Genomic DNA, 26,631 nt, shown 5'->3' with positions numbered 1-26,631 from the left:
CACCAACAAAGAGAGACGTTTGATCTCGAAGTATGTACAGTTTAATTACAAGTGCAAAATAATAACACAAACAACAAATCCTTTACATGCACATCAGCAAAGAATTTAAGCATGTGCAGAAAGTATAATCCAGCACCACTCGATGAAACGGGTTAATCTTCAAATTCAGCACTATCAACACTCGCTCGATTGTGACATACTTCACAACATCCTTGATGGTGAACAGTATCTGTCCACAAATTTTATCTTCTACAAGCCTCAGGAGCTTGGAACATCTAAAGCAGTGGGTCCAAAAAAAAATCCTCATATTTCAAGAAAATTTGAGGCTCATCACACAAAAGTGTATTTCTTTTTTTCCAGAGGGGAGAAGCTTAAAGTAAACCCTGCACGTGTAAACTAAAATAATAAAATAAATCACTGAAAAAAAAACCAATGCAGGTTAAAACTGGAAAAAAAACATTCTGAAGATAAAATAACTTTTCCTTCAAGATGTGAAAACATAGCCTAATACAAAGTGATTAAGGAGGGGGAAGTGGAGGGCAGGGGACAATAAGCAAATGTGACGTCACGATAAGCTATTTCATGAGAGCTATAAGTGAAATGCAGCAAATAGGGTTAATTGATAGCTTCAGTGACAATCCTGTTTAAATAGAGAAGGCAATAAATGGGCTTTTTGAAGGTCAATAAGTTTATATCATAACCATGCGTATTCAACACCGACAGGCATGTACCGCAAAGGCCGGGTCAATCCACGTCAATCCGTGGAGCTTTTCCAGGAAGTATGGTTGTATTGTTCAAAACGAAAAGCGTCAGGTAAAAATGCTCAAGAGTGTTGTACACAATACCTCGCAGATCCAAAGGAATACGGACAAAACAATAGATGTAAAAGATGTTTAAATGTAGTAACATGGAACCCTTGCTTTAAAGCAATTTTAAAACGATGCTCTCCGCATGACTCACCGCTTACCGAGCAGCAAATCACTCAAAATGAACTCGCTTGGTTATTTAAAAAAAAAAAAAATCAAAAAAAAAATCACAGGTTCACCCACCAAAGACCAACAAAACATAACCGGGGAAGTACAATGGCACCTCTCTCTCCAGAAAAGAAAAAGAATGGTTTTGATATAAGAACCACTTTACCAATAAATGTTGGACTTGGTAAAAACAACACTGCATCACAGTGCGAGAATGATATCACCTTGCTAAACAGCGAAGACCTTTTTCAGAAGCGATGCTAGCAGTCCTTCCAACTCTGTTCAACAATCGCAGACACTTTCTTCTCGTACTCGCGTTTGTTTTCCTGGTACAGCTGTGCAGCTTGGCTGTTCGCAGGACTGTTAGGATTTGGCTCATCAAGCAGGGACTGGTTCAGATTAAGAGAAGAAGAAGAAGAAGAAGAACAAGAAGAAGAAGAAGCAGCAATAAATCACTGTTAAGGATAATAATAATAAAAAAATAATAATAGTCTAACTTTATTAGAACTTACATTTTAAAAAAAGAATAGGTCAATGGCAGAGACAACATCCTCCTGGGAATGCAACGTCTGTTGCCAGTCAAAAACATTACCGGATAAAAGAAACCAAAATAAAAACTAGATAGCATTCATAAAATACATACACTGCACAGTCTTGAGAAGGACTTGGTGCAAGCCAACGCTTTTGTTTTTTTTAAGGTTTTTTTTTTTCTTTGATCCAATATGGTGGGCAAGCTACGTGATCAATGACGTCATCTTTATTACACCATATTTCCCATGTGTAGTTGATCAATTAGTTAAATTATGCCTTGATCGGTTAAGCGGTTTCTCCTACGAAGATTTTCAAAGATTTTTCCCTTAGATCCAATATGGCTGCCATACCACGTGACACATGATGGCCATTTTAATGAAAATCCTGTTCAAATTTCAAGTCAGTCAGATGAAAATTGACAATTTTAGAAATGCTGTCCTATGTTGACCTTTTGGCTGATGTTGACCTTTCAGCCAATGTTGACCTCAAAAATAGTTGGTGGTTGAATTTAGTGACCTGATAGGCAAATTCTTTTCAAATTTCAAGTCAATTGGATTAAAATTGACAATTTTAGAAATTTGGCCTATGTTAACCTCAAAATAGTTGGTGGTTGAATTCAGTGACTTGATATGCAAATCCTCTTCAAATTTCAAGTCAATTGGATTAAAATTGACAATTTTAGAAGATTGCCCTATGTTGACCTCAAAAAAGTGACCTCTATATCACATGGTCATATAACATGTGGTAAAGTTTAAATTTCCTTCGCTGAACGGTTTTCAATGTACACTCTTAACAAAATGCAGACACGACGTACGCCATATGTATGTATGTACGACGTACGCACGCTACCAATTGCTTAACCTTGCTTTCGCTTCGCGAGCGCAGGGTAATAAGAATGACAATTTTCACAAACATTTCATTGTCTCACCTGGATTGATGTGAGAATAGAAGATACATCATATGTAGGGCTCCAACGATTTTGCAAGATATCCAAACATATGCTGCCATCGGCATACACTGCCAAAAAATAAACATTTCCATGAACATATCCAACGATTTCTTAAACGAACCATGATCTGAGATTTGGAGTGAACAGGTTTCTTTAAAAGGGGAGGAAGGAAGTTTGTTGGGAGGGTGGAGGAGAAGGGGTAGACAAAGAAAAAAGGTTGAGATGAGGGAAGAGTAGAGGAAGGAGGTTACTGGGTATGGTGGGAGTTGGGGTCAGAAAAATGTACTCTTTTTGGGTACACAATATGTAGATTGCTGCTTGGGTAAAATAAATAAATCTGCAGTTTTGAAACATTGGTTTGGATTTGGATCAATACCTCCTAAAATTCCCACCTATACGAGCAAACTTGATGACCGAACATGTTCTCAAAAGATTCCCAAAGCTTGCAGGATTTTAAAAGCTACATGTTATGGATCAAATGTCAGAAAATCATTTTTCAGATTGATATAATTTCCTCACCGTTGGGGTGAAACATCTTCGACACAAATCTGACGGTAGGAGGCTTGTTTGGATATTCTTCAGTAAATTCTATCGTCAATTTAAAAGTACCTGAAAGAGCATCAAAAATTGTGTTACCAGCATGGAGGAATAAAGAGTTTGATTAAGAAAGATGTGGAGAGAACATTCAAACAATGGGATACAATGATAACATTAATTGATAAACATTGTAAAGCTCCCCAAACACAGATGGATAACAAAGATTGGATGAACTTAAGACACAATATGAAGAATGTGGAGGAAAAAAAAAACTCTCGACCGAAAATGACTGGTGGTTCGTAGACGTCAACACCTGGATGGAGAAGACTGATGCCTGACTCACTGAAACCAATCAAAGATTAAATTTAAACGATTGTCCATGTACAAGAGAAAAATCACTGAGTCCCATTAAATAAATCCCTGGAAAAGAAAATTAGAAACTGAGAATACGAGGGTATCTCAGAACTGCAACTAAATTGGATCAGAGAAGAAGGCTTGGATGGGAACTGCATCGCTCAATGAAGAAAACAGAGTGAGAGCTGAGCCCCAAATCCTTAAAGGCAATCAAAGCTAAACTAGAGCGAAGTCCATGGTGCACCATCACAAATACCCACACTTCCAACCGAAAGCAAGGTTGAAAGATGGCAAAAAGTTCCACCAGGAATGACCCAATATCAAATTGAGTTTTAAAAAACAACTTCTCTTTTGACCCCTGTGACCCTTTGAAGTCCCCAGCCCCTGGCGAATAAACCAGGGATGAAATCCCCAAAAAATCATTACATATTTCATGCATCCCCCAATATCGATTGCATATACAAAGTTTCATTCCAAAAATGTTTTAAAATGTGCCCGCAATTGAATTTTTTGGTGTTAGACCTTTTCACCCCGCCACAGGGGACCAAGGGGCCAAAACTGATACTGCTGTGGAATGTTTGCCATGTGGTGATCATAACGACCAAGTTTGGTGAATTTCTGCACAACCGTTTAGAAGGAGAGAGCATGACAGGCAGAAAAACAAGCCAGTAGGCGGACATGGCTAGTCGACTACCCAATAGAACCTGACGCGATGGACCCGTTCGATGGGGAATGACCTGAGGATTAAGCACAAGAAAATTCATGATTCTAGCTTCAAGGGTTAATGCTGCAGATTGTTTTTTCATTAAAATACCCCAATGTTTAGAGGTTTTTTGACCGTTGCTAGGCAACGGAGGGGTCCATAGCAACGGTTCTTTCTCACACATAACTAGGACATACCATGAACCTGCCATACCAGTTTCATGTATATCTGACTCGTAGTCTCTGAGATATAACGAACTTCGTTTTTTTATTGTTTTCGACCAGGGTTCATTCAAAGTCTATCTTCTCCGACAGTTTTCATGGGAACCCGGCTGGAAGTTTTGACAATATGGCTGAATGTACTGCCCACAGTCGCTCGGGGCCCGATTTTTGATTTTCGAAAAAAAAATTTCTGATTTTTCAAAAATTTCAAAGTCCCGTTGCTAGGCAACAGTGGTGTCCATAGCAACGGTTTTCATTTGCACACAACTCGGTCATGGTATGAACCCACCAACCAAGTTTCATCGAAATCACCATTGTATTGTTACGGCTGTGGAAATTCGCATTACACCATGAAGGGCCCGTAGGTGAGATATCTCTAATTACATGGTGTAGTTAGCCCCAAACCCGTTGAAAAGAGGGAATTTATGTGATTCATCCGGGCTGTGACGCTTTGAGATAGCCGTTTTTCTGTTCTATCTTTATTTTGAACCAACCACGTCTCAACCGCCATCACACAACAACCACCTTAACCACCACGCCAGCCATCGTCACCAACTGCAACCACGCTCCAACCCTCGGACAACAACAACAACGCCAACAGCCACGACCTAAACCTTCACAACTTGCTCCCACATCATCGCATCACCGCCATTCCCAATCGGCACCATAACCATCAACCACCACCGAAAACCCTCCACCACCTTCGCTTCTCTCCTTCTACGGCCATTCCCGCACCACCTGTGAACACTGAACGTCGGGCAGTCTCGGGCCCGTTCGGCGATTGGTGCCGAACGCACCGAGCCGCGAGCGCAAATAGCGGCCTTTCCGAGGGAGAATTTGGATCAAGAACGCTACACGCCCACTTCCCCTCCGTCCAATTAGCAAGCGCGGAGCGGCTTGGCCCCGCCTCCAGGCGCGTCTGTGTGAAATCGATACATGCAAATTCTAGGATCAGGGGAGATTCACGCCCCCTTTCCTCCGACCAATGGGCGAGCATGTCTCCGCCCCCAAGGTCATCCTGATCCGGATATTTGCATATTGTTTTCTCCTGCCGGCCTATAAAACGGCGAGCGCAATAGTCCAAGAGCATTAGGGTTTAACCTGGACATTTTTGGTAACAAGCTGATTTTTTCAGGAAAGGTCCAGGAATGTGTGTGAAATAACATACTAAAAGTCCTCATGAATCCTCCTTGAGCGTTTTCCGCAATCCAAGATGGCGTCCAAAATGGCCGCCATTTCATGTTTTTCTCTTAACTTTGCAAGTAGGTTTCCCCAAAACGCACTTTAGATGTCTAAATATATGTTTTGAAGTACAAGGAACTCAATAGAATACATTATAAGAGATGTAGAAGCACACAAGTGCCAATGCCATCACATGATTGCCATCACATGATTCTGCAATTTCTATAACACATCACAATCACAGTACTCTATAGCATGTTTACATATTGATACCTGTGAAGTTAAATTATGGATGAATCAACTCATTGTGGGGTGCCAGAATGTCTGGTAGGAATTGTATTGGGCAGAGAAAATCTCGCAAGGAAACCCGAGAGGAAAATGATGATGATAGTGGCTACTCCACAGAAATTCACTGCCATGTAATATGTGACTTGAAGACTAACTTATTTTGTTATCCCTAGATGTGCACTGCACTTGTACTGTCGCAGCCTGGTAATATATTTTATCTCCTATGACAACCAGGGATGACATCTCATAGCACTTTGTATCCAATGGAAAAGGCACTTTAAAACGTCTGCTATTATTAATAATGAATGTATACTAGCATATCACAATATATGCGATATGCTGTGACACACACAAAAAAGGAACCTTTTATACAAATACAGCATACATGTACCAATAGGAAGGAGTGTCATACACTCTCTGATTTCTATCATACTATAATTCTTTTCATCTGCATGAAACAAATAAAATGATTCAATACAATGTTTTAGGTGTAACGATAGACTACTCCACAGAAATTCCCTGTCAAGTGATATTACACAGTACTGTGTAGTACATGCATGAAGACACAAATTTTGATCATGCATTTAGTCTGGGTACCAAAAATAATAGTTTTACTTCCTTAATGATAATGGACTGTTTCAAATAGAACTCACCTCATGGTAGACATCAACTGCATCTTGTTGGTAAAAAAAGGTTAGCACCAAGTTTTCAATTTCCGAGCTTTAGGTGACGAAAATGGACCATATGGCAAATTTATGTCGCCCTGTCTGTTTAGCATCAAACTGATGGTACAATGTTTCTCGTAATGTCATAAGCGATTAAGGGCACGCTTCTAGACTTTAACATTCAAATTTATTTGAATACTGTATGCACAGCAACCACATTTATAATTGAAATGTTTGTTGAATATTTTCAGGATGAAATATCACAGTTAATTAATTAATGATAAATATTTAAACAATTTTGAGATAAAATTGTTAATGACGGCCATTTTGGACACCATTTTGGATTTTAGGAAGAGCTCAAACAGTTTTATTGGTACTTGCGTGCTTCAACATCTCTTAAAATGTATTCTATCGAGTTCCTTATACTTCAAAGTTATGAGAAAAACAGAAGAGGCGACCATTTTGGACGCCATCTTGGATTGCGGAAAACGCTCAAGGAGGATTTATGAGGACTTTTAGTATGTTATTCTAGACATATTCCTGGACCTATCCTGAAAAAATCAGCTTGTTACCAAAAATGTCCAGGTTAGGGCCTATTTTGACCTAATGCTCTTGGACTACAAGGCGAATCAGGGCAGAGAGGAGTCGAGTCAGTCGAGTCGGGTGGAGAGTGAGTCGAGTCGGGTGGCGGTCATCAGAGTGTCATCGAGTTGTGGGAAGAGGCCAAGGAGCAAGGGTCCAAGGCGAGAAGGACGGCGGTCGGCGACGAGGTCGCGGTGTGGGATCGCTCGTCGCGGGACCCAAGCCAGCCAGCCATCTCCCTCCCCCAGGGCATTAACAATTCACCTTTCCCCCGCGCTGAGATAGTGCAAAAGGGGGCCTCGTTCCCACCCTACTCCAAACGTCGTGCCAACGAAACCTGCCAAGGAGCACGGAGTCGGGGCACAGCCACGCGGCCACATCTGCGGCTCGTCCGCCAACGCGTTACGAGGACACGGGTAGGACCTCCCCCCCCCAGGTCTCGCGGGCCTGGCCGCTCCTTCAGGTCACGCGCGCATATTGGCCTACAGGCCCGTCTGCCCCCTTGTCTATGGGGGTGGCTTCTTTCCTTTCCTTTTGAGTAAATGTGTGTTGGCGCCGTCTGTAAAGTAGAACTGCATAAGTGTTGCCGTGTGTGCGTGTAGTCGGTAGTAACTCTGCGTCATTGTTGCTTTTGTTGCTATATGTGCATTTTGACTGTTTGGCTGTATATGTGTACTTTCCGTGTGCCGGGAAATAAATGTGCTTTGTGTGAACTGTTTTCCCGTTTCGCTTCGTCTTTTCTTTATGGACCCTCCATCCTGCTTCACGTAAAGGGTTCGTAGTGGGCTCAAGACACTCGGTAATTAATTGGAACCGTCGAGGCCGACGATAACACCGCTCGGTTATCACTGTAGCACGGAACGGACCGCTTAAGCGGTTCGTGTCCGGAGTCGGCCTGTGGCGTGGTACGATCGCCCGGTCGACCATCTGCGCAGGTACTTAGGTAGATCAAATTTGGCGAGCAACCCTATCCTGCACGGGTGGGCAATTGGCACGGTCGTGGTGGGGTTAAACCCCCACCAGTGACTAGCTCCCGGCGTTGTTCCGAAAGGGTCACGACAGAATTGTCCGTCCGGTGGGCGACGTGCCGCGATTCGAGTTAAGAGGCTGTCTGCACGCCGGTGGGCGCGAATTCGCAACAGTATTAAACGGAGCACTGGACCGAACAGAGGGACAGACAGACAGACAAACATATCGACGGAAAAGTGATAATAAGAGTAGAACAAATTTCCCCAAAAAATTTTTCTGAAATTTTTTTTTTTTTGACTACATCGACTACCCAACAGACAGACATCCAAATGCAATACCCTCTGCTCTGGCGAGGGTAACAACAAAACAACAAAAAAGTAAAGTTTAAAAGGTCTTATGAGGCCAACCTTTCTCAGTAAAACTTTAGCAAGACTGTACTTACCATCCTCAAAAGGCGTTCCCTCTGGTCTGTAACGACAGCAAATATTACAGTGCAAATAAAACAAAGCTTGCACATGAAACCTCAAAAATTTTGGGCAAACAAAGATGTACTCTAAATGGTGTGTCAATGTGCTCATGTGAACAAATCCCCCCCCCCCACTCCAGATAGACATAAACTTCGATGGACACACGTTAATCTCATCAGTGTTGTGTTCATGAGGCTCATTTGCATTCCGAACAAAATCGTTACATGTACAAGTTTAATATATCAATGGAATTAATTTCAATTGAGCAAAAACAAACAAGCAAACACAATTGGGAGGGGGGGTAGCATGACACGAGGACCAACCAATAGAATGAGCTCATAATAGTAATACTATTCTATAAGATTACAAAAATAAGAATAAAATTAAAAACCTTTCAACCCAATGTCTCTGTTTGAAAACCCACCATATGTTCGAGCTTCCAAATCACTATTCCATCATCTATTGGGACCATACTCTGTACAGAGCATTGGTGCTGCCGAAGCAGTCTCCTGGGCTATTGGGCACAATAATGGTCGGGTCGCCACTCCGATGCAGGATAATCAAATGGTTCAATCATCCCAGCAAGCTGGCACTCATTTTGCCAACCTCGGAAGGATGACAGGCTGAGTCAACCCCACCTGGTATTAATTCAATGGCCAGCGGGATTTGCACTCAGGACCATAGGATTCCAAGCCTGCCACCCTATCCATTAAGCCAACAGCAGGCTTACAAATCACCATTGTCGACAAGGATTTACTGACATTACAATGATGGATAAGTTCATACACTCTGTCACGTGACTCTACCATGCACCTCGATCTTGTTTAAAAAATAATAATAAAATAAAAATAATGAAGAGGAAGAGTCAGTGTGGGAGTGAGGGGGGGGGAAGGATGCAGGAGGGATATGCGAGAGAGAAATGATATGATCAGATAAGATTATGCCCCATGATTTGTACATGGCGTTGGTGCTGCCAAAGTAGTTTCTTTGGCTGTGGTTACAATCCTGAACGTGTCACCACTCCAACCTAGGAAGTCAGGGCAGGAATTTATAATTTGTTCAGGGTATATTGGCGATAGCTCGCCTCTTCACAAAAGACACCCCGTGGGAACTTTAACGTCTGGCAACTAATGTTGGCAGATAGGACGCCCGTTTAACGTCCACCTGAAGGACGGCGCACACACATTGACAAATCATCCTGCCTGTCAAACACCGGGATGACTGTTTATAGCTGAGTTGGGATTCGAACCCAGGATAGACAGCTTGGAGATGAGTGTGGAAGGGTGTGGGATCGGAGTAAAAACAAGAACCCCAACAACAGCAACGTGGAGGTCTTGTAGACCTGTGATGTGTCACAGGTTAAACTAGAGTAATTAAACTGCGCGCAGTCAACGGGTATGCCTCCGCTCTCCCGCACAAACACTTGAGTATTAACATATTTGACCCTTGACCTTTATCATATCTGGCCCAAAATCGAATCAGTTAATTGTCCTGTCTAACTTTACCTTTGTACCAAGTTTGATGAAATTCTGTCCAATATTTGAGTTAGGGTGTAAACAGTAAAATTTCAGAGTTTGACCTTGACCCATGACCTTTGACCTTTATCACATCTGGCCCAAAATCTAATCACTTAATTGCCCCGTCTTACTTTACGTTTTAACCAAGTTTGATGAAATTCTACAATTTGCTTCTTGAATTATCGCGGAAACGAAAATCCGGACGGACAACGCGGAAACGGGGGGGGGGGGGGGTCAAGTGGCATAACGATGGGGAGGAAGGCAAAATTGTCTCCTAAAGAGTAAAGATGGTCACTTATACAATGAAAGCCACCCTAACCCCAACAGATCAAACATTAAACAAACATACATCATGTAGATTTACGAGTTAAATCAAATAAGAAGAGTTCCCAAACATATATATTTTTAAAAAGTAAACCAGTTGTAAATAGTTACATTTGAACTGTTAGACGAGGATGAAATAAATAAAACGACAACCATTCCTAAAAAAAAAAAATGGAAATAAAATACCTTACAAACGATCTATAGTTACATGAGATCCGCCAATCCCATCATATAGTAAATACCTCGTGACTTACACTTTAAATACACAAACTGTACAAGGTGAGTCTGCTTCCAACTCAGAAACATCCAAATGTTTCAATTTCCTTTCGCTTTTGCCCACCATCGGCGTCATCCTCCAGTCACGTCATATTGGTACTTAAAAGGAAAGGTAACCTTGTCCACCATCAAGGGGACGGACGTCAGATTTATCCGAGATAACTTCCAAAAAACATCGTCAAATAAAGGACGTATAAATGTCTGCATTTAAAGGAGGTTGTGCGAGAAGTTTAACCACCAAAGAAGAAAAACACAGCCACCAAATGAGATGACACAAGGATATCAGACCTTCCGAAAGGCCCACAGGTTCTCGATACGATACCCCGTCACAAAATCATTTACCTGTCGATAAACAATAGTCATTATTATAAATAACAGTATGTACCCAAAAATGACGGCATTCCACACCATGATATTATTCTCTGTCGGCGCTCCACTCACTCCCGCCGGGGGATCCTCCTGGAGACTGAAGGACAAAATGCGAGCAAATGAGACAAGTGTGTGCGTTCGAAATCCCGAAGAAAAGCCGATCGGCGCCGTCGTGTTTACAAGCCAAAGGCGCCATGTTGCAGGCCCAACGCCTCCTCACCGCTTAAAGTCTCTCATCAAGCGCCGGCGTGCGGGCGTCGACATCCTACAAGGTCACTGCTTACTCCTCGCTCTATATTTACCGTCGCCGTTGTCAAAAGGGGTCGGAAAATAGTCTTGATGCGTTCTAACGCTGCGAGGAAAATGCCAGCCTGCAATGAGACTCCAAGGCCTCTGCAGAGGCGATGCGAGCGCCGACGTGACGTCACTAGTCTGCGACTGGCCGTGACGTAGTCGTGTCAATACCACCGATGGCCGTTGCTCATTGGTCGGTTTTGAGTTTTAAAAATGGCGCTCGTCGATCGCTTCATGTCGATATACATGACGTGCATTTTTAGTCTTGAAACGCATTCTTTCATCCCAAAAGGGTTATAGAGCTGTAAATGACGGCAGGCTTTGCGGTGGAACGTTTCGTTCAAGACCAAAGGCCTTCTCTTTGCTTTCGAATGTGAAAAAGGCGATTTAACCTCCGCTCCGCACATTTATAGTGTACCGGATATATAGGACGACTGAAAAAAGTCTATTTATTACGTAAGCATACATAGCGGAATTTCCGCCTTCCCGAACGATGTGTAATTTACTGTGAGTAAATGAATACAAGAAACCACCGCCAACTTTTCGTTCAGCCATCTTCCTCTTCTCAGTCATACATATGACGTCATTGACGGTTTTTTTTTGTGCAGATCAGCAGATGCAATATAACATAAATAAATACAAGGTGTTGGGGATTTTAATAATACTAATCATCTACGTATAATGGAGCAAATGTATGTGTGTGTGTGTGTGTGTGTGTGTGTGTGTGTGTGTGTGTGCGTGTGTGCGTGTGTGCGTGTGTGCGTGTGCGTGTGCGTGTGCGTGTGCGCGTGCGTGTGTGCGTGTGTGTGTGTGTGTGTGTGTGTGTGTGTGTGTGTGTGTGTGTGTGTGTGTGTGTGTGTGTGTGTGTGTCTGTGTGTGTCTGTGTGTGTCTGTGTGTGTCTGTGTGTGTCTGTGACCGCTGTTTCTCGACAACCGCTGGTCCGATCTAATTGAAACTTGCCTGGTATATTTCTGGGGCCCTGAGAATGTGCCTTTTCAAGGTTTGATATTAATCGGACAAGTGCTTCCCAAGTTATGGCCATTTATTTACCAACCAATGAGAGGACATGTTGCTGTGTAGGCGTGGCCGATGTGCCATTTAGTTACCAATCACAGGACACGTTGCTGCGTAGGCCGCTGCGTGGCTGGCCGACGATGACGTCACGTCACGTCACGTCACGTCACGTCACGTCACGTCACGTCACGTCACGTCACGTCACGTCACGTCACGTCACGTCACGTCACGTCACGTCACGTCACGTCACGTCACGTCACGTCACGTCACGTCTACGATGGGGATCGGTGCCTTAGTTACCGTGGCGTCGAAGTGCCAATGGTAAATGGCAGCGAATGTCATGGCAAGCAAAGACAGGGAGGTAAACTTGATTTTAATTTGGATTTTAATTAACTCTGTGTGTGTATCACAGCAGTTGTTACTTCAATGTAAGCGTTAATTCGTGGAATGCATGTGAACATTCCGTACGGGCACGCACTACTTCCGGATAGTGTATGCTAATAATTTCTCGATTTCTTATGCGCATTTATAGATAAACACAATGCCCCAATCCAGTCGTCGTTTACGAGAGCGAAGGAACGGCCTGTGTAGTTGTTTGAAAAAATTTTTTTTGGGAGGGGGTGCACGTACGGCACGCGAGAGCGAAGGAACGGCCTGTGTGGTTGTTGTTTCTGGCTCGCGGTTTGAAAGTTTGTTTTTTTTTGCACGTAAGGCCACGCACGTACGGGCACGTACTAGTGGGTATTAATACAGAGTTGCCCCCCTCCCCTTTGCTGCTCTAAAAGTCTCCCTCCACTCTCCGAAGAAGCCTTTCCACTTGATGTTTGAACATTGCTCCTGGGATTTGCTTCCATTCAGCCACAAGAGCATTAGTGAGGTTGGGTAATGATGTTAGGTGATTAGGTCCGGTTCGCAGTCGGCGTTCCAATTCATCCCAAAAGTGTTCGATGGGGTTGACTTGAGGTTAAGGTTCTGTGCAGGCCAGTCAAGTTTTTCCACACCGATCTCAACAAACCATTTCTGTATGAACCTCGCTTTGTGCACGGGGAAATTTTCATGCTGAAACAGGAAAGGGCCTTCCCCAAACTGTTGCCACGAAGTTGGAAGCACAGAATCATCCAGAATGTCATTGTATGCTGTAGTGTTAAGATTTCCCTTCACTGGAACTAAGGGGCCAAACCCAAACCATGAAAAACAGCCCCAGACCATTATTCCTCCTCCACCAAACTTTACAGTTGTCGCTCTACATTCGGACAGGTGGCGTTTCTCCTGGCATCCGCCAAACTCAGATTCGTCCGTCAGATTGCCAGATGGTGAAGCGTGATTCATCACTCCAGAGAACACGTTTCCACTGCTCCAGAGTCCAATGGTGGTGAGCTTTACACCACACCAGCCGACGCTTGGCATTGTGCATGGTGATCGTAGGCTTGTGTGTGGCTGCTTGGCCATGGAAACCCATTTCATGAAGCTCTTGATGAACAGTGTTTGTGCTGACGTTGCTTCCAGATTCAGTTTGGAACTCAGTAGTGAGTGTTGCAACCGACAACAGACTATTTTTCTGCGCTACATGCTTCAGCACTTGGCGTCCCATTCTGTGAGCTTGTGTGGCCTACCACTTCGCGGCTGAGTTGTTGTTGCTACTACATGTTTCCGCTCCACAATAACAGCACTTACAGTTGACCGGGGAAGCTCGAACAGGGTAAAAATTTGACGAACTGACTTTTTGGAAAGGTGGCATCCCTTGATGGTGCCACGTTGAAAGTCACTGAGTTCTTCAGTGTGGCCCATTCTACTGCCAATGTTTGTCTCTGGAGATCGCTTGGCTGTGTGCTTGAATTTATACATCTGTCAGCGATGAGTGTGGCTGAAATACCCGAATCCCAAATTAGAAGGGGTGTCTGCATACTTTTGGCCATGTAGTGAATGTATGTATGTATGTATGTCTGTATGTATGTCTGCTCTTCACCTATTGGTTGGACAGCTGACCTGACATTACCCACAATTGTAACCTGAAATACTGAACCGAAAGTACCCAGAGGACTCAAAAGACCCCCCTCCCCCCGAGGACCCAAAAACCCAAGGACCTAAATGACATCGAGGACCCAAAAGACTGTGAAGACCCCAAAGACCCAATGGACCTCAAAGACCTAGAAGATCCTGAAGATGCAGATACTCCAAAGACCCAAAATATCTAAAACACCCTTAAAGACCCAAAATAGCCCAAAGACCCAATGAACCCCAAAGACCCAAAATACCCAAAAGACAAAAAGTACCCTAAAGACCCATAAGACCCAAAAGACCCTTAAAGACCCTGAAGACTCTAAAGTCCTCAAAGACCCTTAAATACCCCAAAGATCCAGAATACTCAAAAGACCAAAAATACCCCTAAGACACAAAAGACTGAAAAGAACCCGAAGACCCACAAGACACAAAAGACCCCGAGGACCAAAAAGGCCTGAAAGACCCTGAGGAACCAAAACACCCAAAAGACCCTGAGTACCCCAAAGACCTATAATACCCAAAGGATCCAGATGACCCAAAATATCCAGCGGGCCCAAAAGACCCAGGGGATCCAAATCACCCGAGGACACAAAAAACGGGACTGTCTGGGACCCATGGAAATTCTGCATCATGTAAAATGTGACATAGGGACCCTACCCCCCCACCCCCCCCCCACACACACACACACACACATACACACACACAATCCCAAGTCCTCAACCCCCCTCCCAACTCTCTCCTCTCTCTGCTCTCCCCCTACCACCACACCCAAACTCTGTGCTCCCCTCCCCTTTCTTCAAATCCTCAAACCCCTCTCGATCCCAACTCAGTCCCCTCTCTGCCCTCCATCCCCCAAGCCAACTCTGTCATCCCCTCTCCCCTTTTTTATTCAAGTCCTCAACTGCCCAAAACCCTAAGTACTCAACCCCCCTTCAGACCCCAAGTCCTCAATCCCTCCCCCCCTTCCCAATGTCTCACTCTCCCTCTTCCAGCTCCATGCACCCTCACCTCGAACTCTCTGTCCTCCCCTCCCCATGGGACTATTTTGAAGTTACATGGAGTGCTGACCCATTCCCAACCTGTTCAGTTTAAACATCCGTCTGGATGAACTTGACACAAAACTCAATCTTCTGGAGGTAAATGCTTTATTACTTATGAAATCCTTAGGTTGTTTTGTTTGTTTGTTTGTTTGTTCCGTTTGTTTGTTTGTTTGTAGGCACGATAACTCGAGAACGGAAGAAGCTACCAATGTCAAATTACACCACGTGATTCAGGAGGGTGATGGCTAGTTCTGATTGGATTTTGGTCAAAATCGGTCAAAGGTCAAGTTCACAGTGAGGTCAAACATTCGATTTTTGATGGATTGGTAAAGAATCATCATAGAAACTTCTGGTTTGCGTCGCTACTTTCTCCAGAGACAGCTTTTATTAGACAAGGTCAGAGGTCAAGTTGACAATTTCGTAAGTACCAGTCCATGACTGCTTGTTTATTAATTTCATAAATATATATTTTTAATCATCTTTATATACCCTAATGGTTCTTCCTTTGTTTTAAACAGAATATAGTGTCAAAGTTTCAGAACCACAAGCCATCTGAAGCACATTGCTGGGAAAGAAGTTCAGTTTCACATTTGAATATTCACTGCCACCCAAAGAAAAATGTTTCATGTTTTCAATGTTGTTCATTAACCCGCTCCCCGGAGGGAGGGAGCGGGATATTGTAATCGTCCGGTTTGTTACTTACGAAATGTAAAGATTTCGTAAGTATATTGATGACTTCCGTTTCTGTTTGTAACTTACGAAATCTAAAGATTTCTTTAGTATATTGATGCCTTCCGTTTTTGTTTGTTTGTTTGTTTGTTTGTAGGCACGATAACTCGAGAACGGAAGAAGCTACCAATGTCAAATTACACCTGGTGATTCAGGAGGGTGATGGCTAGTGCTGATTAGATTTTGGTCAAAATCGGTCAAAGGTCAAGGTCACAATGAGGTCAAACATTCCATAAATTCATGTGGAGAAATGGAGTATTTTTGCTTCGCTCGACGTTACGAGTTCGTTTTAACTTCGATTTTAATTTTGTCTTCGGTTTTTGCGATCGCTGAGGGCGTTTAAAACTCGGTTGTCGAAATTCTGGTAAAAATCAGATGTTTTGGAGACGTTTTAAGATTGTATAAAAAATATTTCACTCGACGCGTCATGGGTCGTCCCATGATGCAGGGCGCTCGAGTAGACGCGTCGTTGAGTTACGTTAAGGTTTAATAAAATTGCGTGGAGAAATGGAGATTTTTGATTCGGTCGACGTTACGATTTTTGATGGTTTGATACAGAATCATCGTAGAAACTTCTGATTTGCGTCGCTACCTTCTCGAGAGACAGCTTTTATGAGACAAGGTCAGAGGTCAAGTTGTCGATTTCGTAAGTACCAGTCTATGACTGCTTGTTTGTTTGTTTGTTTGTTACTTATGAAAACTAAAGATTTCGTAAGTATATTGATGACTTCCATTTCTGTTTGTTTGTTTGTTTGTTTGTTTGTTTGTATGTTTGTATGTTTGTATGTTTGTTTGTTTGTAGGCACGATAACTCGAGAACGGAAGAAGCAACTAATGTCAAATTACACCATGTGATTCAGGAGGGTGATGGCTAGTGCTGATTAGATTTTGGTCGAAATCGGTCAAAGATCAAGGTCACAGTGAGGTCAAATATCCGATTTTTGATGGTTTGGTACAGATAATTCGAGAACGGAAGAAGCTACCAAAGTCAAATTACACCACGTGATTCAGGAGGGTGATGGCTCGTGCCGCTTATATTTTGGTCAAAATCGGTCTAAGGTCAAGGTCACAGTGAGGTCAAACATTCGATTTTTGATGGTTTGGTACATAATCATCGTAGAAACTTCCAGTTTGCGTCGCTACCTTCGCGAGAGACAGCTTTTAATAGACAAGGTCAGAGGTCAAGTTGACGATTTCTTAAGTACCAGTCTATGACTGCTTGTTACTTATGAAATCTAAAGATTTCGTAAGTATATTGATGACTTCCGTTTGTTTGTTTGTTTGTATGTTTGTTTGTTTGTATGTTTGTTTGTTGGCATGATAACTCGAGAACGGAAGAAGCTACCAATGTCAAATTGCACCACCTGATTCAGGAGCGTGATGGCTAGTGCTGATTAGATTTTGGTCAAAATCGGTCAAAGGTCAAGGTCACAGTGAGGTTAAACATCCAAAAAATGATAACTCGAGAATGGAAGAAGCTACCAATGTGAAATTACACCACGTGATTCAGGAGGGTGGTGGCTCGCGCTGCTTAGATTTTGGTCAAAATCGGTCAAAGGTCAAGGTCACAGTGAGGTCAAACATCCAAAAAATGATAACTCGAGAACGGAAGAAGCTACCAATGTCAAATTACACCACGTGATTCAGGATGGTGGTGGCTAGCGCTGATTAGATTTTGGTCAAAAGTCAAGGTCACAGTGAGGTCAAATATCCAAAACATTCGATTTTTGATGGTTTGGTGCAGAATCATCGTAGAAACTTCTGGTTTGCATCGCTACCTTCTCGAGAGACAGCTTTTATTAGACAAGGTCAGAGGTCAAGTTGACGATTTCGTAAGTACCAGTCTATGACTGCTTGTTACTTACGAAATCTAAAGATTTCGTAAGTATATTGATGCCTTCCGTTTGTTTGTTTGTTTGTTTGTTTGTAGGCATCATAACTCGAAAACGGAAGAAGCTACCAATGTCAAATTATACCACCTGATTCAGGAGGGTGATGGCTAGTGCTGATTAGATTTTGGTCAAAATCGGTCAAAGGTCAAGGTCACAATGAGGTCAAACATCCAAAACATTCGATTTTTGATGGTTTGGTACAGAAACAACGTAGAAACTAGTGGTTTGCGTCGCTACCTTCTCGAGAGACAGCTTTTATTAGACAAGGTCAGAGGTCAAGTTGACGATGTCGTAAGTACCAGTCTATGACTGCTTGTTTGTTTGTTTGTTTGGAGGCACGATAACTCGAGAACGGAAGAAGCTTCCAATGTCAAATTATACCACGTCATTCAGGAGGTTGATGGCTAGTGCTGTTTAGATTTTGGTCAAAATCGGTCAAAGGTCAAGGTCACAGTGAGGTCAAACATAATTCCATAAATTCACATGGAGAAATGGAGTATTTTTGCTTCGCTCGACGTTACGAGTTCGTTTTAACTTCAATTTTAATTTTGTCTTCGGTTTTTGCGATCGCTTCGGACGCTGAAAACTCGATTGTCGAAATTCTGGTAAAAATCGGATGTTTAGGAGACGTTTTAAGATTCTATAAAAAATATTTCACTCGACGCGTCACGGGTCTTCCCATGATGCAGTGCGCTCGAGCAGATGCGTCGTTGAGTTATGTTAAGGTATAATTGCGTGGAGAAATGCAGATTTTTGCTTCGGTCGACATTACGATTTTTGATGGTTTTATACAGAATCATCGTAGAAACTTCTGGTTTGCTTCGCTACCTTCTCTCGAGACAGCTTTCATTAGACAAGGTCAGAGGTCAAGTTGACGATTTCGAAAGTATCAGTCTATGACTGCTTGTTTGTTTGTTTGTTTGTAGGTACGATAACTCGAGAGCGGAAGGATCTACCATTGTCAAATTACACCACGTGATTCAGGAGGGTGATGGCTTGTGCTGATTAGATTTTGGTCAAATTCGGTCAAAGGTCAAGGTCACAGTGAGGTCAAATATTCGATTTTTGATGGTTTGGTACAGATAACTCGAGAACTGAAGAAACTACCAATGTCAAATTACACCAAGTGATTCAGGAGGGTGATGGCTTGTGCTGATTAGATTTTGGTCAAATTCGGTCAAAGGTCAAGGTCACAGTGAGGTCAAATATTCGATTTTTGATGGTTTGGTACAGATAACTCGAGAACTGAAGAAACTACCAATGTCAAATTACACCAAGTGATTCAGGAGGGTGATGGCTCGCACTGATTAGATTTTGGTCAAAATCGGTCAAAGGCCAAGGTCACAGTGAGGTCAAACATTCGATTTTTGATGGTTTGGTGCAGAATCATCGTAGAATCTTCTCGTTTGTGTCGTGACCTTCTCTCGAGACAGCTTTTATTAGGCAAGGTCAGAGGTCAAGTTGACGATTTCGTAAGTACCAGTCTATGACTGCTTGTTACTTACGAAATCTAAAGATTTCGTAAGTATATTGATCAGTTCCGTTTCTGTTTGTTTGTTTGTGTATTTATAACTTACAAAATCTAAATATTTCCGAAGTATATTGATGCCTTCCGTTTCTGTTTGTTTGTTAGTTACGAAATCAAAAGATTTTGAAAGTATATTGATGACTTCCGTTTCTGTTTGTTTGTTTGTTTGTATGTTTGTTTGTTGGCACGATAACTCGAGAACAGAAGAACCTACCAATGTGAAATTGCACCACGTGATTCAGGATGGTGATGGCTGGTGCTGATTCGGTTTTGGTCAAAATCGGTCAAAGCTCAAGGTTACAGTGAGGTCAAACATCCAAAAAATGATAACTCGAGAATGGAAGAAGCTACCAATTGCAAATTCCACCAGGTGTTTCAGGAGGGTGGTGGCTAGCGCTGTTTAGATTTTGGTCAAAATCGGTCAAAGCTCAAGGTCACAGTGAGGTCAAACATCGAAAACATTCGATTTTTGATGGTTAGGTGCAGAATCATCGTAGAAACTTCTGGTTTGCGTCGCTACCTTCTCGAGAGACAGCTTTTATTAGACAAGGTCAGAGGTCAAGTTGACGATTTCGTAAGTACCAATCTATGACTGCTTGTTTGTGTGTTTGATTGTTTGTAGACACGATAACTCGAGAACTGAAGAAGCTACCAAAGTCAAATTACACCACGTGATTCAGGAGGGTGATGGCTCGCGCTGCTTAGATTTTGGTCAACATCGGTCAAAGGTCAAGGTCACAGTGAGGTCAAACATAATTCCGTAAATTAATGTGGAGAAATGGAGTATTTTTACTTCCGCGACGTTACGAGTTCGTTTTAACTTCGATTTTAATTTTGTCTTCGGTTTTTACGATCGCTTGGGACGCTTAAAACTCGGTTGTCGAAATTCTGGTAAAAATCGGATGTTTTGGAGACGTTTTAAGATTGTATAAAAAATATTTCACTCGACGCATCATGGGTCGTCCCATGATGCAGTGCGCTCGAGTAGACGCGTCGTTGAGTCACGTACAGGTTTTGCGTGTGCGCGCTGATGGTGTTTTCGATAAATATGGTGTTTAAAAGTCTTTTTTTTTATCCCAAGAAAGGTTATCGTCACATGCCTGACTTGCTAAGCCGTCGGATTATGTAAAGATTGTTGGTGGATGGCCGAATATTACGGTTTTGTGACTTTGATAAAATAATTGCGTTGAGAAATGGAGATTTTTCCTTCGGTCGACGTTACGATTTTTGATGGTTTGGTACAGAATCATGGTAGAAACTTCTGGTTTGCGTCGCTACCTTCTCAAGAGACAGCATTTATTAGACAAGGTCAGAGGTCAAGTTCACGATTTCGTAAGTACCAGTCTATGACTGCTTCTTTGTTTGTTGGCACGATAACTCGAAAACGGAAGAAGCTACCAATGTGAAATTACACCACGTGATTCAGGAGGGTGATGGCTCGCGCTGATTAGATTTGTCAAAATCGGTCAACGGTCAAGGTTATAGTGAGGTCAAACATAATTCCGTAAATTCATGTGGAGAAATGGAGTATTTTTGCTTCGCTCGACGTTACGAGTTCGTTTTAACTTCGATTTTAATTTTGTCTTCGGTTTTTGCGATCGCTTAGGACGCTTAAAACTCGGTTGTCGAAAAATTCTTGTAAAAATCGGATGTTTTGGAGACGTTTTAAGATTGTGTAAAAAATATTTCACTCGACGCGTCACGGGTCGTCACGTGATGCAATGCGCTCGAGCAGACGCGTCGTTGAGTCACGTTAAGGTTTTCCGTGTGCGCGCTGACGGTGTTTTCGATAAAGATGGTGTTTAAAAGTCATTTTTTATCCCAATAAAGGTTATCGTCGCATGCCTGACTCGCTGAGCCGTCGGATTATGTACAGATTGTTGGTGGATGGCCGAATATTACGGTTTTGTGACTTTGATAAAAATAATTGCGTGGAGAAATGGAGATTTTTGCTTCGGTCGACATAACGATTTTTGATGGTTTGGTGCAGAATCATCGTAGAAACTTCTGGTTTGCGTCGCTACCTTCTCTCGAGACACCTTTTATTCGACAAGGTCAGAGTTCAAGTTGACAATTTCGTAAGTTCCAGTCTATGACTGCTTGTTTGTTTGTCTGTCTTTTTGCAACTTTACAGCCAAACGGTTTTAGCAAACACTATCAAATTTAATCCCCAGGTGGGCAATGAACCTTTCACGACCCCATTAACTTTTGGGTCCAATTGGATCCAAGGTCAAGGTCAAGGTCACGAAAAGATCAAAATCGTTTTTCGCTCATAACTTCGTCAAAAATGATCTGATTTACTTCAAACTCAGCTTATAGTGAACCTTATTCTATTTGTCACTTATAATCCTACCCATTCCTATAGTGAAAAATGCATATTTGTGAATATCGGTAGGGTCCGAAGTTTTGGTGGTCATGGTCATCGGTCAAAATTACAAATTTTCCATTAAAAAACATGGTTATGAAAATACAACTTTACGGGAAAACGGCTGTCTCAAATACTGTCAAATTGTATCCACAGGTGGGTAATGAACCTCGGACGACCCCATTAACTTTTGGGTCCAATTAGGTCAAAGATCAAGGTCGTTTTTCGCTCATAACTTCGTCAAAAATGATTCGATTTACTTCAAACTAAGCTTATAGTGAACCTTATTCTATTTGTGACTTAAAATTCTCACAATCCTATGGTGAAAATAACTTTCTGCCTTCAATGGGCAGGATTTGTTGTGCCTGGCACCACTTGTTATATTTGGTTTGCTCACAATGATTTAATTCTTGTGTGTGTGTGGGGAAGGGTGGAGGTGGGATGAGGGGGGTGGTGGAGGTGGAGTCAAAAAAGAGGGGGAGTCAATTTTTTGAATTTTTTCTTTTTAATTTGTTGTCTTTGTCTTTTGTAATTCCTGTGAATAAATGAACCCAATGTTTTTTCTCCTTTTAAATTATATCATTTGTAAGTCCAAGGAACTGCATCTATTACATCAACAATTTTAAACAAGTGGTGCCAGGCACAACAAATCCCGCCCATTTAAGGCATAATGTTATTTTGGGGATCAAATTTAAATTTGATACATCCTTAACCTGAATGTTGATTATAAGGAATAGAATAAGGAATATTTTAGTCTTAGTTTGAAGTCAATTAAACCATTTTTGACGAAGTTATGACCGTAAAATGATTTTGACCTTTCAAGGCCACGTAAGGTCAAAGGTCATGGTGTCAAATGAAAGCCAATAAAGGACTTGATATATGTCTTCCAGAGTAAACACGCATATTCCGAAACTTTTTTGATTTATCATGGAAAATTTGTAATTTTGACCGATGACCATGACCCCCAAAACTTCGGACCCTATACAAATATGCATTTTTCATTATAGGAATGGGTAGGATTATAAGTGACAAATAGAATAAGGTTCACTGTAAGCTTAGTTTGAAGTAATTCAGATAATTTGACGAAGTTATGAGCGAAAAACGATTTTGATCTTTTCGTGACCTTGACCTTTGATCCAATTGGACCCAAAAGTTAATGGGGTCATCCAAGGTTCATTGCCCACCTGTGGATTAAATTTGATAGTGTTTGCTAAAGCCGTTTTGCCGTAAAGTTGCGAACAGACAGACAAACAAACAGACAAACAAACTGGACGATTACAATATCCCGCTCCCTCCCTCCGGGTGGCGGGATAAAAATTCATTTGTCCATTGTTTAGTATAACCTTTTTAGGTCATCTCGGTAGAGATGACCTAATAAAGCCGGACCAAATGTCTGTCCGTCAACAATTTTTCTTTCCGATCTTGATGAAACTTAATATGTGGGTAGAGGTCGATGAGTGTTGCACAACGATATAACTTTTGTCCGGGTTCAAGGTCAAGGTCACGAGGTCACGTAAGTTATAAAAAATTGCCATTTTCAAAACGTATCTCGTCTGCCATTCTACAAGATATTCGGCAACTGTTTATTGATTATGATAGTAAAAAATATTATCTTGTATCTAACTGGACAGATATTTGAATTTCTGTCCCGTTTGGCTGCCACGTAACCTGGAAGATGGTCAAAAACACCTCCCGGTACAAAGAAAACTTTTTACTTCCGATCTTGATGAAATTTGGTATGTGGGTCGAGGTCGATGAGTGATACCCAACGACATATTTTTTTCCAGATTTGAGGTCAGAGTCAAGATCACGAAAGTTGTGAAAGTCGCCATTTTCAAAACCTTTCTAGTCTGTCATTTTAGGAGATATCTGGCAACGGTTCATCGATTATGATAGTAAAAAAACATTATAGAGATGACCGTCACCCCCACATGGGGGTAATTTTTCAAAATGAGATTTCCTCCTGTATATTCTTACTGTATCCCCAACTTAGGCTTTCTTAGGTTAATCCCTTTTTCATATCCTAATTTTGCAAATGTTTCTGATGGCTTTGATTTTGTTGAGGTATGAATCGTGTCTTTGTACTTATCTAAAATGTCCTGAATTAAAGATAACCATTGTTGAGAAGCGAGTTGAGTTAATTTTTTATATAGTCTCTCTTTTAAAGTGTGATTAAAACACTCAATAACAACCACTTTTCCTTCATTAAAGGTGCCCTATAATGTAATACCATTATCTTTAAGTAAATTCATAAATGTTTAGTTGTAGAACTTAGTGCCCTCATCAGTCCACAATTTTTTATGTTTTCTCTTGCTTTTAGTAAATATCTGTTGGAAGGCTAACATAAGAGAATTACCTCTTTTGTTTTTCAAAGGAACAACCCATGCACATCTACTCCTCAAATCAACAATGGTTAAAGCATACTTGTACCCCTTATAACCTCCGCCATCGAAGATCAGAGGTGACCGTTTTCACCCCTTTCTGTTTGTTTGTTTGTTTGTTTGTGAACAGTATTACGGAAAAACTCCTCGACGGATTTCGACAAAACTTGGTGGGGGGGTTAGGTATGGTCCAAGGATCATGCCATTAGATTTTGGACTTTGTCCCCCCCCCCCAAAAAAAAATTGTTAGAGAAAAAAATGTTTTTTTTGAATTTCTACATGTTTTAAGTGATTTCCAACCCCCCTCCCAAAAAAATTGTTAGAGAATTTTTTTTGCATTTCTACATGTTTTAAGTGATTTCCAACCCCCCCCCAAAAAAAAATTTGTTAGAGAAAAAAAAATTTTTGCAACTTTTTTTTCAACAAAATTTCGATTTCTTTTTTTTGCATATTTACATGTTTTAAGTGATTTCCACCCCCCCCCCCACCCAAAAAAAATGTTGGAGAAAAGAACTATAACTCTGTCAGCACTGTTGACATCATATTTCATGAATAAGATATAAGGTTCACTTGAGTGACCCAGCAGTATTGGCGGCGGAGGTTTTGCACTCTCCGAGTGCTCCCCCTCTAGTTATTATTGAGTTTGATCAAGTCAGTGGACTAGACATAATCAACTTATTTGGAATAATTTTTCCTTCGATTAAACTTTGTGATTGTTGGTTTCTTTAATTCAAGAGCTAATTTCTCTTTAATCTTAATAACATCATTAGAGCCAATAAGTTTTTTGAATTTCTAAGCCCAAGTCTCATTTTAGCACTGATCATCTTCTTCACGATGAACCCATCAACTTTTTCTCTCAACGTTGGATTTTGTATCAAAGACAAATTATACAACATTTCTCGATCCGCTTCGTGTTTTTCTTCCATTGTCGTGCTATTTCCATAATCAATATTGTGCTTCATACACACTTCATCAACTCTGTTTTTAGGTTTAGACCAAGGTTTATGATTGTTGGCTTCATCTAATCTTTTATCCAAGTTTGTGCCCAGACCACAGAAAGAATATCCTGGTGGATTTAATTCCCCTGGTATTCCAGTTGTTGTAAATTTACTTCCTGATAAAAACTTTTGCAAATCTACCCCACTTTTATGCTTAGAGATGAATTGACACTTTTTGGAGCCACACACTAAACGTATTCTCTTATGATAAACTATTATTTTTACTTTTAGCAAATGAGATACTTTTAGTGTTGGTTTTCTTTTTATATTTGAGACAATAACTCATTTATTTATGAGAAATATTAACACATTTACATGAAGAAAATACTTCTTTAGATTTTTCTATCATCATTTGTAATACAGCCCTTTAATACCATAAGCACTTTAAGAGTACCTTTCAGATTTTCTTCTCTTATTTATTTCGGCTTAAAATCAACTGTAAAAGTTATATCTCTATCTTTTCCCTTCCTTATAGCCACTACCCAACCTGGTGTTGGCTTGGGATCCTAGGGTCCTGAGTTCAAGCCCTGTTGGCTGGTGAATTAATACACACCAGGGGGTTGACTCAACCTGTCATCCTTCTGAGGTCAGCAAAATGAGTACCAGTGTGTACTGGTAGAGGGCCACTGCATCAGCGACACAGTTGTGCTTCCAAGAAATGAGAGCTTCCCTGGCAGCTGAACTGCCATATGCAAGAAGAAGAAGCCACCACCTTATGAAAATAATCCTCATTCAACTTATCTAATTTTGAGCTTTTTTAGCTCGCCTGTTCGAAGAACAGAGAGCGATTGCGATACCCCCGGCGTGAGCGTCAGCGTGAAAATGTTAAAGTTTTTGGTGCAAGTTATTTCCTTTGTAATGTTTTTATCTACCACACTATTTTTTACTGATTACAATATACAACTACATTTACTGCGTTAAAAATATTTGGATTAGACTTCACTGCAATGCTTTATAAAAAATATTATTAGACTCGTCTTTTAAAAACAAAAAACGATAAATGTATAAACAGGCAAGTATTGGGTGGCTTTGACACCAACTCTCTGGTTTCTTTTTCACCCAGAACTCATTTTTAGCTCACCTGTTCGAAGAACAGAGAGCTACAGCGATACCCCCGGCGTGAGCGTGAAAATGTTAAAGTTTTTGGTGCAAGTTATTTTCTTTCTAATGTTTTTATCTACCACACTATTTTTTACTGATTACAATATACAAATACATATATTGCTTTAAGATTATTTGGATCAGACTTCACTGCAATGCTTGATAAAAAATATTATTAGACTCGTCTTTTAAAAACGATAAATGTACAAACAGGCGAGCATTGGGTAGCTTTGACACCACTCTGGTAATCTTCATTTCTCACCTTGAAAATGCTTCATCTAATTTTCTCAATTTTTATTTTACTTCGACTTCACTTCGCACCTTATCAACCATGAAGATTGTACCAACATCTATTCCCTCATGTAAGGCTGTTGCTTTC

General features: G+C 41.4%; 2 protein-coding genes across 2 annotated transcripts in view; one reads left to right on the top strand and one right to left on the bottom strand.

Annotated features, from left to right (window-relative positions):
• LOC147014640 (uncharacterized) overlaps positions 1-897 on the top strand; it is a 55,009-nt gene extending 54,112 nt beyond the window's left edge. The window contains exon 5 of the mRNA XM_085850609.1: positions 724-897. Within this exon, the coding sequence (XP_085706735.1) occupies positions 724-897 (174 nt within the window). The remainder of the gene's footprint in view (positions 1-723) is intronic.
• Positions 898-1,014: 117 nt separating this feature from the next.
• LOC147014639 (ubiquitin-conjugating enzyme E2 A) lies at positions 1,015-11,364 on the bottom strand. Its single transcript, XM_085852766.1, has 6 exons — positions 11,129-11,364; positions 10,925-11,005; positions 8,398-8,423; positions 2,974-3,063; positions 2,434-2,522; positions 1,015-1,363 (listed from the first exon to the last, which is right to left on the bottom strand). The coding sequence occupies exons 1-6, from the start codon at positions 11,170-11,172 to the stop codon at positions 1,235-1,237; spliced, it is 459 nt and encodes a 152-aa protein (XP_085708892.1). The 5' UTR covers positions 11,173-11,364; the 3' UTR covers positions 1,015-1,234.
• Positions 11,365-26,631: the final 15,267 nt, after the last annotated feature.

The sequence above is a fragment of the Eptatretus burgeri genome, chromosome 13 (genome assembly GCF_056783735.1).
Source record: "Eptatretus burgeri isolate ZD-2024b chromosome 13, Ebu_testis_v1, whole genome shotgun sequence".
Classification (NCBI taxonomy): Eukaryota; Metazoa; Chordata; class Myxini; order Myxiniformes; family Myxinidae; genus Eptatretus; species Eptatretus burgeri.
This window is presented reverse-complemented; position numbering and strand designations above follow the sequence as displayed.

What these genes read in the sequence shown, in the direction of transcription:
- LOC147014639 (XM_085852766.1), bottom strand. Translation starts at nt 11,172, where the DNA reads ATGTCGACGCCCGCACGCCGGCGCTTGATGAGAGACTTTAAGCG. An exon ending in TTGATGAGAGACTTTAAGCG is followed by an intron (nt 11,006 to 11,128) that starts GTGAGGAGGCGT and finishes TTTGTCCTTCAG; the next exon opens with TCTCCAGGAGGATCCCCCGG. An exon ending in GAAGATGTTTCACCCCAACG is followed by an intron (nt 2,523 to 2,973) that starts GTGAGGAAATTA and finishes ATTTTTTGGCAG; the next exon opens with TGTATGCCGATGGCAGCATA.